General features: G+C 29.7%; 1 protein-coding gene and 1 long non-coding RNA gene across 4 annotated transcripts in view; one reads left to right on the top strand and one right to left on the bottom strand.

Moving 5' to 3' along the window:
• The first annotated feature begins 5,384 nt into the window (after window positions 1-5,384).
• LOC147815755 (uncharacterized) lies at window positions 5,385-10,802 on the top strand. Its single transcript, XR_015431369.1, has 3 exons — window positions 5,385-5,620; window positions 8,481-8,630; window positions 10,589-10,802. It is a non-coding gene; the product is annotated as an uncharacterized LOC147815755 (long non-coding RNA).
• A 3,566-nt stretch (window positions 10,803-14,368) lies between these two features.
• Window positions 14,369-18,882, bottom strand: part of LOC107445990 (uncharacterized) — a 38,873-nt gene continuing 34,359 nt past the window's right edge. For all 3 annotated transcript variants that reach the window (XM_016060515.4, XM_043047674.3, XM_087157293.1), the window contains 2 exons: window positions 17,531-17,737; window positions 14,369-16,151 (listed from right to left, as the gene is read on the bottom strand). In XM_016060515.4, the coding sequence (XP_015916001.3) occupies window positions 15,982-16,151; window positions 17,531-17,737 (377 nt within the window). In that variant the 3' untranslated portion in view covers window positions 14,369-15,981. The remainder of the gene's footprint in view (window positions 16,152-17,530; window positions 17,738-18,882) is intronic.

Here is an 18,882-nt window from a genome sequence, read left to right as displayed (position 1 = left end):
TTTTTGAGTGCTTAGAAGATGCTTTTTTTGTTGTAAACAGGATATCCGCGCACCTGAAAAGTCGTAAATTTCGCTTTTGAACAAAATTTGTCATGATCTTAACTATTTTTTTAAAAAAAAAAGTCATAGATTTAGGTCTCTGAAAAATCTTTTTTAAAATTTAATTTAATAATCTGAATTTGCTATAAAATATTTTTATCGTGTTCTTTCAAAAAGTGAAAGAAAAAACATCATTTCTAGAGCGAATTATCTTTTATAAACTTCTGTGATTTCAGAATTTTTGTTATTTATTTTATTTAACTTATAATTCTAGCTGAAGCAAGCCAGTAATTGGCGAATTTTTTTAAATTCCGAAATGAGGACAGAAAAATCGGGAGTATTTCTTTCCTTTCGGATGAACAAGGAAAGTATCTTAAATATGTAATTCTGCAAAAAAAATTATTTGTTTTTGTATTTTTTTCTCTTTTTTTTTAAATATTTAAAAATAACGATGCAGAGTATAACAGTTTTGGTTATACCTATCATATCAATTTGTTATAATACTTTTTTAAATTTCTTGTGTTTTTGTCGGAGGAAATAACTTTGTTAAGTTATGAAAAATTCTAGGAAGTAGTCTTGAATTTAAAAGTATAAAATGTAGCAAATACCTGTGTAAAGTTGGGCAGCGTATCTTGTTAAAAAATTTCTATTTTGATTCATACCACAGGGATGAATTAGGTGAAAAACCGAAAGTGTTATGTGCGAAGTGCGCCAAAACATTTGTTAAGTAATTGAATACCAGAACCTTGAGCAAGAAAAAAGCTCATTCAACGTGTATTTACCCACAGAGTTTTAATTAAAAAATATCGTTGCTATATTTTATTTAAAATTATGTAAATAGAAATCTCGTAAAGTGAAATTAAAAATGTACGTTGTAGGCGGGAGTGACTGACTACCGCTCGAATACAATTATGGTTACTACGGACAAAGCCCTAAGTTCTTACCACCCTTGTCACATCAGCTTATTCCAATCACTTTCGCTTACTAGATTCGGGTCTGGTTACAAGGTTCGTTTTCGTTTATTTTTGAGTGCTCGAAACTTGTCGATTTCTATTACCATCAAGTATACTGAATTACATTTGGGTGTTGATCAATATTTTAAGCATCTTTCTTTAACTATAAAATTACTGCCAAACCTTAAGATTTTGTTGCCGGGTATATTAGTCGTTGTTGAAATTGATTTAAGTTTTGTAAAAAGACTCGATATATATAAAACTTAGTGAATATGTAGTTGTAATCTATTCCAGATATTGTTTTTTTTATTCAAAACCAAATATTTCCCACGTAGATTAACTCACATTTGATATGTGTAAAACGAAATTCCCGTGGCACGTTTTTTTGGATTTTTTTTCCAACTGAAAGGCATATATCTGAGTACTTGTCGGATACTATTGTATCTTTTCCTAATGACCCTGGTATAAATATAAGTGATAGTCAATGACAAACATAAGATAAAGTACCAAATATGGGAGGCAAGGTTAAAAGAGAAATGTTACGCAACTTTTTTACCATGGAACTTAATTCGTGGACGAGACGCGTCTAAGAGGATTATTTCCAATTTTTACAGAAACTTAGCTCTTTTTTTTCGCCAGTTCTACCCATCGGCGGAATGCTTAGAATCTGGACTAATCGTAAAGCGTCCATCGGATACCGGGTGGTCCACCCATTAGAATAAAGAAGAGCTTCTGTAAACTGGACTCTATACAGCATATATGCTACTGAAGAAGCTGGAAAGTATTGTGTTAACAGAATTTTATGGTGATATATTATCAAGAACAAATAAGCGTACGGATAAAAGGATTTCCTTTCGATGATGGTCTGAAATTAATTGAAACCTTGATTGTTTTTCTGAGTGGACAGAGAGAAAAGTTCTCTACTCATGAAACCATTTCCAAGGAAAATTTAAAATATGAAGATGAGGCGAAGAATACTTCACCAAAGATTTCTCGTTTGACACTTTATTATGAAATATTTAAAGTTTAGTTTATCTCATTAATCGACACATTAATTAGTCAATTAAAATCTTTTTCAATTGCGTATGAATTCATAACTGATATCTTCTAATTTTTTTCTTTTTATAATTTATAACAGGTGGCGTAGAGCAAAGCTCTGGTGACACCCAGGGACCGATCAAGACAAATTCAGGCCCAAGGCCCACCAAATTTTTTCGGGCCCCTTACAAAATAAATTAAAACTAAATTACTGAAGAGTAGTCCTAACAATAAAAAAGAATCTATTGAACTGCATGATTCAAAAGAAACATTCTAAGAAATTTTGAAAGCAGGCAATTGAAGATTATTTTTCTAAGATAAAGTTTGCGTATCTGTAAATTAAAGGCAAATATGAAACAACAAAACAATGCTATATCAAAATAAAAATAGTTTGGTGACCACAAACAATTGAAATTGGTGATTTTTGCTAAAAGTCACTGTGATTATATCTGAATTACTAATTAGTACTTAAACCAACACAAAGCTAGCCCACCTTTCATTAGACTTCAGTCTAATTTAAGTAAATTTTTACTAACTTTTGAGCCCCCTCAAAAATTGCGGGCCCATGCCTATTGTGCCTAGGCAATAATTAGGCTCTGAGTGATACTTCGCATGCTGCTTTTATCATTAGCGTGTGGAGAGTTGTAGAAAATGACGTTAGTTTTTGTCCTGTTTTTCAAATGAGATTAAAAACATTTAAGGTAGAAACTATTTGGAACTGAGAACTAGATTGATAATAGTTCTGAAAGAAAGCGGCTTGGAAATTTTAAAAATTATTTTTGACTGTTAAATACGAAAAATATTAAGAAAGGGGAAAATGTAGTACATCCCTATACAACTGGGAAGGGTCAAGACATGGAACCGCTCTTCTCCCCAGATACCGTTTTCGAGCGTTCACGTATTCTTAAGCAATATACATAGACAAAAACTGTTAGGCAGCACTCGGATTGCAATATGCACTTAGTTATTGATAAAGTAAAGCAATATGCGGAATAGTTTACAATTGCAATCCCGATATATGCAATACAATACTAACTTCCCTAAAAACTACCGTTTTTTTTTTAGAAGGACGTTTTTTTTTTTTACCTGGAAGTTGCCACGACTTGGCGATTGTTTTGCCACAGATCACGGTTACCCGAAATACAGTTGTCCAGTATACCTCACTGATGCTTTTCTTTCTTTCTTTAAGGTTAAGTGCCACGTGTGGTATAGGTTTACCTGGTATGCTCTACATTGATGTTTTTTGATGTTAAGAGCCACTGCCCCGTATACAACAACAGCGTAACATTTAAACAATATTAATATTTTTTCTTTCGACTAAAATTGAGTGATTTGATCAAATCACTTACTTTCTTTAGAGAAATCACCTCACGCAGTTTTTATTTTAACATCTTCCGTGGAGCATCATCTCGTGTACCTTAGAGATTTATCAAATCACCGTTTTTAATCGCTTTTGCGAAATAAATATGTTAAAAGTAAATAACAGATGTACACAGTTCCCAAAGTGCAAAACATATCACCCAAGATTACTTTTGCTCTAACGATCAGATTTTCATCAACTAAGTACTATCAATTAAGTCATTGAATAGACCTTGGCCAAAGAATACCAAGCCAAGGAATAGATAGACATATCTATTTTTTTCCGATTTTTGAATATCAATATGTATGGATTAGCCGCAATCTGGGAAAGTATGGCGAGGTAGGAGAGTGGTCGAAAGTTAGAACCCCTTATTGTTAGTTTTTTTTGGGTATTTCACTATATCCCGGTGAATTTTTAAGCAAATTAAAAATTTTTGCATACGATTATAAAAAGACAAGAGACGCTCGTTTACATTTCAAAAAATCATTTAATAATCCAATGTAATTCTGATATTTAGTAATATTATGAGTCAATACATTTTCCTTTTTTTTGCTATTTTAGGATATAAAACATATTTTTCAAAATGTTTTATATCCTAAAATCAGTTCAAAAATTTTCAATGAACGTAGAACAAATATTACAATGCTTTATAATTTTTGAAATGACTCATAATAATTTTGAAGAGTGAAACATTGTTTTAGTTCAATATTTTTATTTAAGTCATGTCATAAGGTATTTTTAGCGCAATTTTCGCATTTTTAAAGGGCATTTTTTGCACTTTTTACGGGCATTAGTTGAGATTTTTTAGGTCATCAAAATCCGGGCTCTACTTATTAGGATTTATATTTAGTAGATACTTATTCAGAGAATGCACGCTTTTGTGTCTGATTTCGTAGTTTAATTAATAAGTAGAGCTAATTAGCATATTTGAGGTCCACGCTTGGAAAAAAATAAAGTGATATTCAGTTTGGCACAAAAACAAAGTTTATTGACTTAAATTTTTTTCACCGAATGTTAAATAACATATTTTTCAACATAAAAGGATTCTAAATTTTCTTCTTTATTAAAAAAATAAAAAGCATTCTTTTGCTCAAATATGTCAACTATTTTTCTTGGTGAAATAACGAAATTCCTCGATCTCAAACAAATCACAGAAATATCCTGATTTTTTTTATATGTATTGAAAAATATGACATTTAACATTAAAGCACAGAAAAAAAAATTGAGGTCAAGAAACTTAGTTTTTATCTTTCTGTATGGATGGGTGGTCTAATGTGAACAATAACAAGCGTCCTTAAACCGGAAGAAATTTAGAAAATTTCCGGTGTATCCCTCCGCTTATGTTATGACTACGAGGCGATGTGTGATTAAGCCTAATATTCTATGCAGTTTTGTTATTGTAATTTGGGTTCAAATCTAAACATAATTGTACCATTCATAAGAGCTTTACGAAATGTATTGATTCTCAGATGTCGTAAGGCCAAAAAAATTTTTGGAAAGTTAATATCTCATTGTGAATAATTCTTAAGATTTGCCATGTTTTGTATTTCATCCCTTATTTGGCTACATTTGAACAAAATGTCGCCAAAAATATCTTTTTAAGTTAGCCTAATTAGAAAATATTCTAATGATTACCCAAGTAGCACAGGGATATTGTAACAGCTTTAGTTTACATCGACCGACATTGTCAATATTGGCGAAAATCGAAATTGTGTGAACGATATTGTACGATTCCCGTCGATTTCACTATAAAAATATGTTTGTAAAACTTCTCATTTAAAACTTTATTGTGTCCTTAAATCAAAATTAATCATTTAAAAGACAAAAAATGACGTCAAATTGTTATAATTCCAAAAAATAAGTTTAAAATATAAATTTAGAGATATCCGAACAACCCCGGACAATATTTGATATCAATATTGCAATCGTGTTTTTGTCACGACATCGATTTTTTCTCTAAATACTGAAATCTACGATCTATACCACTCGGAACCGTAACCATAACCCGTTAAGATGCTGTTTATCATTTACCGCTACCACCTGCGATCTATTTATCTTTTGTCTACTTATATTTAAATCTAATTTCGTCTCATAAAATTTATACCTTAGCTCATAATGTAAATGGAATGAAAATTATTCCGATTTAGCGAGCCCGAAAACTCAAACCAGCTGAAGATGAAGGGGAATTAATGCACCTTGTTGAAATGAACGAATTCTCTGATCTTGGCAGGTATGTGCTGTTTTTAATATATATAATTAAATTATATATTGCAAGAATTACATTGATTTCCACCTTTATCTTGTCCAGGCTGCTTAACTATTTAATTATATCACGTTATTCAATTCTCATATTCACAAACAGTGGCGTAATTTTATAGTATGTTTGGAGATGTTAAGCCTTCTGACATGCTTATGTTTATATTTTTCACACCTGCCAAATTGTACGTTTGATGAAAAATATTTTTTAATACTTGAACTAATTAAAAATTTAAGAGCTAAGTGAGCTAACAAATGGATCATATTTGCATATTTTTTAATTATTAATTTGTCATGGTAGATTGAAATGTTTTTTTTTTTTCGAAATTTTAAATTGAAGATTTAGTATGTCTACTAGATTGATTTAATATGTAAACTGAAGATTTAATAAGATATCTAATGTTGCTGCTAGTAAGAAGTTTTTTTCTCAACCGTACAAGTTTGCAGTATATATATATTTATATATATATATAATATATATGTGTGTTTAATTATTATTTAATATTATGCTTACTGTATCTAATTAATATATAATGTTTAAATTACAAAAAAAAAGAATTGAATCATGAAAATTTTATATGTCTACATCTTACTTACCGAACCGAGTAGCTCATTAATCAAGTAATTCATAATTTCAGAAGGGGTTTTAACTTACATAAACTGAAGTTTGTTAACTATTAAATTATATCACATTATTCAATTCTGATATTCCCAAAGATCTTGTTTACTTTTATTGGTTCTGTGCACTATAACAATTTATCTGCTTTTCTCGGACTAAAAAAGACGAACTTGTTCAACGTTCCTCCCATATGCTCCTGCCAAAGAATAGGGTAACTCTCCTGATACTATTCTTTGGGTACATATATGTATTTATTAGGGTACATATAGGGTATCAGTACACCTAGAAAGTCATGGATTTCTATATTGAACAAAATTTGTTATGATCTAACTATTATTTTTTTAAAAATTGCAGATTTAGGTAACTGAAAAATCTTAATTTTAAAAATGGAATCCCCCTAATTTCATAGCGTTCTGAATATCTGAATTTGTAACAAAATATCCAATCTTAATCGTATTTTATTAAAATATAAAATGTTTCAATTGTGTTCTTTAAAATAATTAAGGAAAGAACATCCTTTCTAGAGCGAATAATCTTTTAAACTTCAGTGATTTCAGAATCTTATTAATTATTTTATTTGTTTAATTTTTTTTTTATTATAATGAATTTAAAATTCTTGTTTAGGCATTTTATGTTACACTTACTTTTAAGAAGAAAAAAAGCAGCTTTAAAAAGCTATATAAAAGTTATTTATTTTTGTATATTTTTCAGCTATTTAAATGCTTCAACTCTTTCTTTACTCAATTTTTAAGTTTAATATCAATAAATGAGAAGGTTTAGAGCCCCGTGGCAGATTTGCAGAGACACGGCAACATTTTCACTGAACATTACAAAGTTCTTGCAGAAAGATTTTTCTTTTGAAAAGTAAAAAAAAAAAAAAATTACCTTTATTTATTTTTTGACAGAAATTTACCAGTTATATTTGAATCATGCATTTGAATAATAACTTTTTGGCGTGTTCAATATACGCCAATAGTAGCGTAAATTGATGGGTTTTTTTCTGTTGTATTTTCGTCAGTTATTGATGTTGATTTTCAAGTGGATTTTAAATATCCCGATAAGCAACCTGAAAAATTCGAATCTTGTATTTGGGTATTTACTTTTTAGGTCAATAATTCTGTCGAATTTTATCAGTTATTGCTATTGATTTCTCCATAGTTTTTAAATCTGATATTTATTATACGATATTTTTATACAACAGCCTAATCAAGAAACGAAACACTCATTTGAGGTGACCAATTCGTGTGAATTTGTTGTCAATCTTTTTTTTTCGCCGAGTACTACTACGGATTTAATAATTTGCAATTTTTTTTTACTGGGATGACAAAAGGCGAAGGAAATAATTTCTATATCCCCCTGCCTCCCAACAAAATGCGAAAATGTTGCATGTAATGTTATAATAAAAATTATACGCTCAATTTAAAAAAAGTTATACATAGTTTTTTTTTTTTTTTTTAAACACAGTGCTTTTGTTATTTTAAATTAGTAACATAACTGTTTATTATTGTGAAAAGTATCTTGCAGAAAGATATTAGTGCTAGAGAGTTTTGTCGCAGATAGCTCGAAAAAGTTCTGCTTCAAGGATTCAGAGTATAAAGCTTTGGTTATACCTATCATTTCAATTAATGTTTTTATAATGCTTTTTTGAATTTATTGTAGTGTTTTTGTCGGATAAAATAGTAACTTCGGTAACTCATGACAACTTTTTGGAGTTATTGATGGAAAGTCAGGGTTTTAAAATCTAAAATGTCGCAGATACCATGTACATATCAAAATGAAAAGCAATCCATAGCTGAATATGTCCCAACTTTGCAACATATTTTAACTTATGTGATTCTTAAGTCAAATATGACTGTGATAAGTGTTTTAATGGTATGGGTATTTCTCTGCACACTATTTATACATAGAATTCTTGATAATTGGATTCGTTAACATACAATCTGATATTGCAATGTTCAATATATTTATGCACAGGCCATTGCTTTGGAAGCTTCTCATATACAAAGTAAAGAACTAATGCAATAACTCTTTGAGAATAAAGAGACTGAAACAAGAAATAATATATTATAAAAATGAAAAATGTAGATAATTCCTTTCTTCAGCAATCCTATGCCCGTTTTACTTGTGTGGTCTTAATTGATGATAAAATATGAGGTACATTTTGTAATGGTTATTAAAACATTATATTTTTATATATATCTTTTTTTTCTTTCAGATATGTTATTTTGAAACCATCTGTAAAGAAGGCTATTTATGTTCTTTTACTTCAGCACCATCTTGGAATTGGCGATGATGTATTGTAAATTAAAATGAAAAAGGAAACAGTGTTTTGAAAGCCTCTCAGCTGTTACAAACGCCATCTTAGGTAATTTTATAGACTTAGAATTTTAAAATTTGTAATTAGACTTTACTTTTTCGTGAGTCATTATCTTGCACTAAAATGGATCAGTTATTCCTTAAATTAACTACCCTGGTCCTTCCTGTTTTATTTTGCTTAGTTTGTATTCTGAACTCTAATACATTTACAGCATTGTATGTTTCAAAGTTCAAAAGTTAGCCGCTCTTAAGGTTTTGTAATGTTTTTCATGGCATCTTTTCTCAACCATGGCATCTTCTTCTAGTTATCAGGGTTTGTTGATTTAGATCAGCTTGATTTATTACATGATTTAAATCAAATGATTTTTTTTTAGAAAAAAAGCATTGATTTTGAAAGTTAAAATACAGTGTTTTTAAATTATTGATGCTTTTATTATTTTTTTTTCTAGTTTTAAAACTTATTTTAAATAAATTGCTGCATTAATTAATTTTAGTTATTCAAATTGCTTTCTTTCTTGGTGTGTGTTAAATTCCAACACATTTGAAATTGCATTTTTAAAAATTTTTTTTGATTCTTGAGATTGATTGATGGCATTAAATGTACAAATTAAAGTACACATTTAATGCTGTCTTAATATAGACTTCCATAGCTGTAGAGAGTAATTAATAAACATGAATTTTTTCAAAAAAAATGCAAATAATGTTAATTAAAATTCTACCTTTTGATTAAAAAAGCATGGAATTAAAATCTACATTATATTTTATTAGTGGAAAATGTTTATTTCTAAAGCTATAGTAGAAAGATGGGTTATATTAGAAAGAAATTACCCTAATATGTCAAAAATAGAAGGAAAGAAAAGGGGGCTGATGAATTCAGATGTTTTTTTCCTGATATAGTGTCATTCTTCCCTTTCAAAGTCTATTTGAAGCAGCAGAGTTATTAACTGGTAATTTTTTCTCATAATATGTTTATAGTATCTTTGACATAATCAGATTTTCTATAAAGAAATTTTGTGAAAAAAAATTCCAATAAGTACATAGATTTTTTAAAAAATTTTTTTAGCTTAGCTTATCTATTTTGATATAAGATTAAAAATTTATTACCACTTAGCAGTACCTTTACAAAATACTTCACTATATCTAAATCAGCACTGTGGTAACCTCATGTTAGATGTGGAATTTGTATTGACTAGCCGGGTTCTAATCTCAGCCGATACTGGGATTGGAACCCGGATCACCTCATTGAAAGGTGACCAAATATTTTTTAAAAATTATTCAAGGAAAAACTTTTTTCCGTCTATCATATTATAAAATACATAGCTGCCAACCCTTCTGCATTTTGCAGAAGCTTTCTGCATTTTTACTTATTTTAGCTATTTTTTCCTCTTTTATGCGCAGAAGATAAGATCTTCTGCATTTTACCCATCTGCCTGATAGCTAGTATTTTCTTTAAGTCAGACGTCGCTGTTCCTCTTGTAACAGCGTTTGGCAAGGCCGTAACTACATTTTTAATCGAATATTGTACCATCAAGTAGCTGGTCGAAAGTTTTTTTAAAAAATATTTCCTTTTTTGTTTTAAAAAAAGATGAGTATTGCTTTTTTTTGCTCATAATAAGTGGATTTATAAATAAATAATTAATCAAAATAGTTAAAATCCGCTTCTTTTATAAATTTATTGGTAATTAGTATGTGCTTGCGAATCTTCTGCATTTTTAGGCATTTCTTCTGCATTTTTATAACTAGAGGTTGGCAGCTATGAAAATATAATATTTTCCATTTGTTATTAACTTACTCGTCAAGGGCCCCCATATAAAAATAGGCCCGGTGCTCCTGGAAACATAAAAACTGCTCTGATTCTATACAAAAGAATTGTCAACCTAGGGCTGTTAGTAGTACTTGCATTGTGCTCATGTCTACTTTAGTTCATGTAATTTTTCAATATAACTATTTGTCTTTTAATTTAAAAGTATTAAAATTAACCACAGTTTATGTCTTATTTTTTTTCAGCTGCTACCTTCAGACTGTTCAAAGAGACTAGCTGCTACCTTCAGACTGTTTAAAGAAACTAGCTGACTAGAAAAAGCTGAAAAATTTGGTGAAGTTCTTGCCACCGCCAATGGCCGGGAAGGCAGGAAGACTAAGTTTGCGCCTCAACTGCCACAGTTTTGTTTTAGAAACAATTGATTGTATTAAAGAATACAATAAATTATAGAAATTAGTATATTATTCTTTACTGTTTAATAAAAATTATATTTCATTTACACATTTGACAACCGTTCAAGCCCTAATAAATATTTTGGCAACACTTTAATGGATAAAGGCTATGAGTAAATTAGATCGCAGCTTATTGTACCATGCTTGCCCTTTTTTAAGTCAGAAATCTGAGGAAGTGACTCCTGTTATTTTATTATGACAATATCAGTGTAAATATTGCTTTTTTTTTTTTTTAATCAGTTTTTTTAAAATCGAACCTGATGCTGTGAAGATAAGGAGTTTTGTTTTCCATAGATACTATTTTAGTAAAATACAGATTATATAATACTAAAACGTCCCAACAAAAAAGTTAATCGTTTTAAATTAAACATATTGTAATTTTAATCTACATAGTAAAATATAGATGCTTTAAAAATTATTGCACAAATCACTTAAAATATTAAAATAATTTCACAATATAAATGGCTGCTTGTACCCTGAAAAAGCGAAGAAATATCTTAACAAAACTATTTACTTTCTAGCTTATTTTCTAGAATAATAGTAAAATATACCTGCCTACCCAAACTTATTAAATATTAATAATCAAAAAATTCTACAAGCTTTGGTAATAACAAATAATTTAATTTTAAACAAGCTAGAACGGTTTTGTTCGGTTTTTCCAGGGTACAAACAGGCATGAATATCTCAAATAACGTAATTTTGGCGATTGTCTGCATTCCACAGCATTCGTTTTTTGAATATCGTGTTGACGATGTCAGTTGACATAGTACAACGTTTGTAAATGCAGAGAGATGTCGATCGACGTTCCCCAACGTTTCTACAATACTGTACAATATTGGTTTGCAATATTGAATATACGACATAAAAGGGGTCCATTTTTATATAGTACAATATTTCGCTACGATATTGTACAATGTTCAAAGCTACGTTTTTACGATATCGTTTTGGTGAATTGTGCTACTTGGGTATAATATTAATATGATAATGCTGAAAGAAAGAACTCGGTACAGGTGAAATACTGCAAAAGATATGATGCAATAATATGATGGCGCGTTTTTTCAATCTGCGGCGTAAAAATATATCGGAAGCAGTAACCCGGAAGTCTTGAAAGAGCAATTTTACCACTAGTGCTACCATCCTTAGCTTTATACTATCACCCACCCATTAAAAAATCGTAGTAAGAGCCGTCACCACTGCTTTAGGTGTTCAGCTTTTAATGTTACATTTGTCCCGCAGTGGACTGATCGTTAAGACACGGTTCCCAGCAGATCACCGAAGTCAAGCATCACTGGCTGCGGTCAGTGTGCGGGTGGGTGACCACTTGGATCAGCCTGCGTATGGACCGAGGGTGTGCGGTATTGGTCCTCGTTAAACTGTTCTACCGTAAAGTGCTCGACTTCGCGTGCAGGTCGTCGGGCTACCGAAGCGGGGGGGGGGCATCCCCTCCGCAGAGGATCAAAATTGTGATGGCATGTCTTCGGTTCATCCTCAGGGATGTATCCCAGACCGTCGCCAATAGCCCATTGTGCAGCTCTAGTGCGACGTAAATGAACAACAACAACGTTACATTTTGTTTTGCTGCTTTGAAGCTGCGACTTAACGTGAAATTACGAAGGTGTATAGAAAAATGTACAAAGAGTTTGATGGAATATAAAAATTTAAGATTGGTTAATTAGATTTAAAATTATTAATTGTTCAAACTTTTAGCGAAAAACATCAGGCAAGCTACTCAGCATTCGAAGGAATGCAACTGACTGTTGAATTGAAATTTGATATGCAGTAGGAATCCTATTTGTTTATGTACTTAATACAATCTTTTATTGAAATTCCAATTTATTAATCCAAATCAAAAGTTATTACAATTTTAAGTGTTTTTTCGAAATTTTTTTTTTTGCTTCACGTTTCTTCTTGCGCAAAAACTATCAGACTTAGAAATTTGGACACTTTAATGTAATTATACTTCTTGTATAATTCGTAATGAGTCGCGAATTTTTTATGTGAATTGAATTCCAAGGTATTAGGGATGAGTTTGGTAAAAAATAAAAGAAACTGAAAATAGATAACCAAGAATATTTTATGCAAGACACATTTTAATTATTAAAAAAAAACCTGAAATTTGAGCAAGGACAAAGTATGTAGGAAGCATTATACTTAGAATATTATCAAAGTTTTAATAAAAATTTCCAAATCATGTTGCATGGTTTTTATATGGTGTGAACATGAAGCTCGATGTGCGAATTTAAATCACTTGAATATGAATAGCGATGTGTAGTTTTAAATCATGTCAATATGTATCGCGATGTAAATTTTTTATTTGTGTGACTGCTATTTTAAATCCTATTTACATAGGTAGAAACACACACAAAAATGAATTTTTTCCCGAAATAGTGGAAAAAATTACTCATCCATGAAGGGTTAAAAATTATTACATTAGTTTCAAGAATGTAATTTTAAATGACTCAAATAAAATTTGATCGCAATTGGTCAAATGGTTCCAGAGAAATCAAATTTAAAAAAAAAAAAAAAAAAAAAAAATCTATTTACAATTTGATTTCTTAGACAGATTTTGTTCAAATTTTATGTTTTGTCACATAAAATTACATTCCTTAAACATTTCTCTACCTTACAATTCAAAACTTCTTAGACTATTTTTAAATAAAATAATTTTTAATATTTATTCCAAACTAGCTTCAAATGTTTTGAAGTTTTTGCTTAAATGATAATTACATGGTTCCCATTCAAATTTAGTAATAAAACTCCCCAGAACAGAAAATTTCAATAAAATTCCAGAATACATTTTTCAATAAAAACTATTTCATTAAAAATATATTTTGTTCAAAAAGCAACTAAACTTTCATTTTGTTAGAAAATATGTCAAAGGTAAAATTTTGAAGGAAAAAAAAAAAATATTACGCTAAGTTTTAATATGTCAAGAACATAAATTATAAAAAAAGCAATATTTTGCACAAAAAATTCAACAATTTAAAATCTTAAATGAAATGAAGAAAAAACTTCTGAGTCATACCAATTATTAATCTTCCTTGTTGCGGGCAGACAAATTTGGTATTATACACTTAATTTTTAAAAAATAAGTTGAAAGATGGTTACATTTAAGAAAAATTCAGAACCAGAAATTAGAATATATACTTCACAAAATACTCTAATTTACAGGTAACTATTTTACAAGAGAATAAAAGAAGTAGATGTTAAATTTATTTTGAACATCATTTACTATTTATTGTCAGCTTCAATTTTAAAATTGCTTGTTTTCCAAACTAGTTACAAGAATTTGTCAGGTTTTGGCTACAAATTGTAAATTCCCTGACAATTCTTAGGCATTTCTGATCATTTATTATTTAAGCCTATGAAGTCAAAGTTAAGGATTTAGTTTAAAAAAATTAACTTTGAAAAAAAAAAGTTTGTTTCTTTGGATTAAGCGAACCAAAGTTTTTAAATTTGGAGAGGGTGATGTACGCAGACAGATACAGTTTCAGATTAATGTTTCAGTGAATGAAATTCAGCAAATATTAGTAAAAGAGCTTCACACATTATTTCAGTAAAAAAAACAGTCAATTTCAGCAATGAATTTTTATTTGTGAGGAAATTTTATTTTCTTTCTTCAATAATAAAAATATGAAATAAATGATCAAAAGTTCATGGTTTTTACACAAAAATAGAAATGATACAATGAACTGCAAAGAAACTTTTTGAGAAGTTAAGTCAATAAGAGCATAACATAGTTCAAAATTGAGCAAATCAGCACAGCTCTAATAGAGTAATAGATAGTATTAGAATTCATTTTGATGCAGTAACAATGCATTTAAGTTCAAATTGATATTTTCCCTTTACTTTTAATGCTTTAAATAAAAATAAATATTTTCAGTATTGCATAGTTAGATGTATATTTTTAATATCTTCATTAATAATTTAATATTTTCAATGTTTATGTACATTAATAGAAGATAGCTACTTATGAACAAAATTAATTATGCTAGTAAGAAACTGACACAGGATGAAAGTGAAAAAGAAAGGAAAACAAAATGAATGAAAAGGGGGCTGCAAGTATACCAAGTGGCAAAAGCAAAAGGCAGAATTACTGCCCAAACGAAACAAAATAAAATAAGTGTAATACAGCTACAACACTGCAAATTAAGTATTAGACACATCTGAAGTTCAAAAAGAACGACAAATCACAATTTTAACAACGTAGCAAGTATGAAATAGCTAGTTTGCCTTAAACTATATTTAAGGCTCATCTGTCCAAAAACTCCTGACAGAGAACAATCTTATTTTACAGGACATCTTCATTGATGTTAGGAATGTTCTAAATGAAACTGTAGGTTTATTTAACACACAAACACACTCACACTTCATGCATTCACGCTTTTCCAAGATTCACACACACATAGATATAATATATATATATTTTTACAACTTGAAGATAAATTCAATGTACAATATATTTAGCCTTCAAAAAATTCCTTGCAAAACAAAAAAAAAAGAAAAACTTTTTATCGGCTTTCACACAAGACAGATGTACGCTTTACTGTAACAAAAGTTAAACATAGACACAGAGTGAAGATTGTTGGTTTCAACAAAGAAAAATAGACAAAGCCTTCCTGGCTTTTATTTCCTTTTCAAAAATATAGCTGTTTCCTTCAGTAAGAACTGATGACAAATATACATTCTGAGCACCTAATCTGCCACATAGCTTTATTATTTTTTTTTAATTAATTTTTTTTAAAGACAATTAAAAAGGTTTTGAAAAGAATAAACAGAAAAGAAAAAAAAAGTTTCTAAAACACAGCATCTACTGCTCAATGGACAATCAGTTCACATTTTTACGACGCACACACATACATACACAGAGAATCATAAGTTTCTTTTCTTTTTTAATATCACAGTTTTTCTGGTTTGTAAAGATGTAAGAGGACACAAAAACAAATAAATTCATAACTCCTTCTAATGTTATAGATATAAATTTTTTCTTTTTACTTAACAGAAAAAAACTTTTTCAGAGTAAGAAAAAAAAAATTTTTTTACTCTGAAGATGAGACTCAACAGAAAAAAAGGACAACACCAACATATACCTAACCTTAAAATATAGTAACTCTCAATAGGCCAAGGTTCATTATCCAAACATGCTAACAAAACACAAACAATAATCAATTGTGAACAACTGTAGACTATTGCTGCCTTTCTACTTCTTCAACTAAGAGTGCTTTCTGGTGAGAAACAGGAGGCATATCAGGCATTTTTTGTTTCAGCACATCATTTCCGAACCATTTGGCAAGATTAACCGGTGATGAACGATTTGCAGATGCTTGGCCAGGTAAAAGGTGTTGATGCTTTGAATCTGTAAAGAAAATATAATGTAGAAATGTAAGTAAAATAAAAGTAAGGAGGAAGAAAAGAACATCAATTTAGATTTTTTCCCCAATAAAAATGATAAACATTTAATTTAAAATTGTACTAATGAAGATGAGCAAAAATATAAAGTCAAATTTAGATCCGAGAAATATACAGGGGGGCAACTCAAATCATATTTCAAATTTCCCTGATTTTTCCAGGTTTTCCAGATAAAAATCTTAAAATTTCCAGGTTTTTGTTTCTTTTTTCTTATAAAGTATAGGATGTGTACAAGAAAAGTGTCGATATTATAAAATATTTTATTCAAAATTTTATTTTTTTAACATGTCATCTTGAAAAAAATAATTTATTTTGACAATTTTCAAGATTTTTTATTTATTTTTTAATATTTTGGTACAAAATTTTGAATTAAAAATCATATATTGACCAACAAAGGAGCCTTTTTTTTAAAATTAAATATGCCATTAAAATAATATAAAAACAATATAAAAAATTAAAATAAAATATTTATTTTAAAATTAAAATATTTCAAAATAAAAAATTGTCATTAATGCAACAATTGTAACAATTTGTCGACAAACATTGCTATTAGCGATTGTAAAAAAATGTGATTGGTTGGTCTGCTCAGAAAAAATAATTCACAGATTTCTTTGAATGGGAGTAGAAAAGCTTTCAGAAAAAGAGTGCGATATAAAATCTATTATCATAAAATTATAACCAACTAATTTTTGGAGAATTTTATAAAGTTAAAAATACAAAAACGTTTTGTCAAAATAGAGAAAAAAAGATAACCACCAAAGCATCGGAACAAACTTGAGCCATAAATGGATTCAGCCCAAGGACAGAATTTAAAAACAGAAGCTAATATCCTAATCCCTTTTTCCACCAGAATCTTTCCTAAATTCCCATAGCGGTCAAAGGTTTCCACATTTGCTTAGCAACCATGGGAGAATTTTATATGGCATTCTAGTTTAACAGAACTATAATGGAGCAAATTTTGATGCAAGCAAAGTATCGCTAAGTTGATGATATTTCAACTGTTTGGCGATGCATTTCCGTTAAAAAAAAGTGGATATAATGGATGAAATAATTTAAATTAAGAAAATTAGCAAATAATTTAAATTAGTGAAATTAAAAAAAATCAAAGAAAAATTTCCAGCTTTTCTTGAAAATTCCCCGATTTTTCCAGGTTTTTATCCAAATTTCCCTGATATTTCCAGGTTTTTTCCAGTATAAAAAAATTCCCTGATAATTCCAGGTTTTCAAGGTTTTCCAGGTGGGTGGCTTGAATTCATTCAAGCACTTTGATTGCATACATAACTTGCACAATTTCTTCAAAAGTTTATTTTTCAGAATTTCACATACCCCTATTTCCAGGAAATCCTGCAACATGAGCCTGAGCAGCAGTGACCTGATTTTGAGAGTTCAAAAGCATCTGTTGCAAAGCAGCAGGATGAAATCGTTGACTTTGGGCCAATGCCTGATACTGCCTATTGTCAATGGCACCTCGCTGGAGTTGAAGAGCTGCAAGCTGTCCCAGTTGGTTTAATTGATTCAGTGTATTTGTTTGTGCTAGAAAACAAAACTGTAATTAATATAAAGCCTATAATTTAATATTTTATTGATTTTAATAAAATATAATAATACTAGCTGAATACTCATTCTTCGCACAGAGCAAAACAAGGTAAATAACACTGTGCTGAACACTACAGAGTACAGCATAAACACAATTAATAAAGCTAAAATAATTCCAATTTCTTATTTTTTTATTATATTTTATTGCCATTTTTGGGGAGGTGGGGTGGGATTTAGGTTGCTAGATTAAGCAAAACACAAAGGTTAACTGTATTTAGCATCATGCTGTTACTAGACTCCATCTCATGATGGAAAAAAACTGCCACAATCAAGCAATTTTAGCTTGTACTTATCCTTTTAGAGGGGTTGTAAACACCTCTTTCCACATTGTCTATATTGAAACAGCACACAATTGGTTAAGTAACAAAAGGTATTAAATATATTTATATAATTCTTTGTATCTACCAATATTTTGATTATTAATAAAACTGGACTGATTATCATACAATATCAGTATCAATGACCGAAATTAATACAGTACGGCAATTTCTTACATTTCTCCTAAGCAAATTAATACCATTTCTCCACCAATTTTGCTTTTTAGTACAAAGCTCATTTTTTGGTTTTAATTTGTACTTATTAAAAAAATAATTATGCATTGCTGGCAACAATAATAGTAAGGTTACTCTTACACTTCCCTTAATATCTATTCAAATAAATTTTGCTTTTAGTTCATATATTCAGTAGACACTACAGGCCAGAGCAAGCTAGGGTTATCTCAATGAGTTTCTTTCAATAGAATCAGAAAGATACCTGTTTTCTCAAATTAGTTACTTTTATTGTTTTTTTAAACTTTTTCAGTGTCATCAACCTGAGCTGTGGAGGTTAAGGGTTAGCCTCCCTACGAGGTGCCCAATTTCGAATTTCAGTGACGGTTGGTTGATTCTGCTCCACGCTTGCACCGAACACAGTGCTGATGTAAAATATCCTTAGTGGTGGATGGATCAAGTTGGCCGTCAAGCAAACTAAGAAGATTTTCCTCGCCATGTTAAACAAATGGAGGTTAGTTCCAGCTAAGGCTAGTTTGTCTCAATTTTCGATAAAGGAGTTCCCTTGTCTTTTGGGTAGGGTTTAAAATTACA

This window comes from Parasteatoda tepidariorum, chromosome 2 (genome assembly GCF_982258835.1).
Source record: "Parasteatoda tepidariorum strain Cologne lab strain chromosome 2, Ptep-v5.0, whole genome shotgun sequence".
Classification (NCBI taxonomy): domain Eukaryota; kingdom Metazoa; phylum Arthropoda; class Arachnida; order Araneae; family Theridiidae; genus Parasteatoda; species Parasteatoda tepidariorum.
The sequence above is the reverse complement of the archived record's forward strand: the minus strand, read 5'-3'. Positions and strand labels throughout refer to the sequence as shown.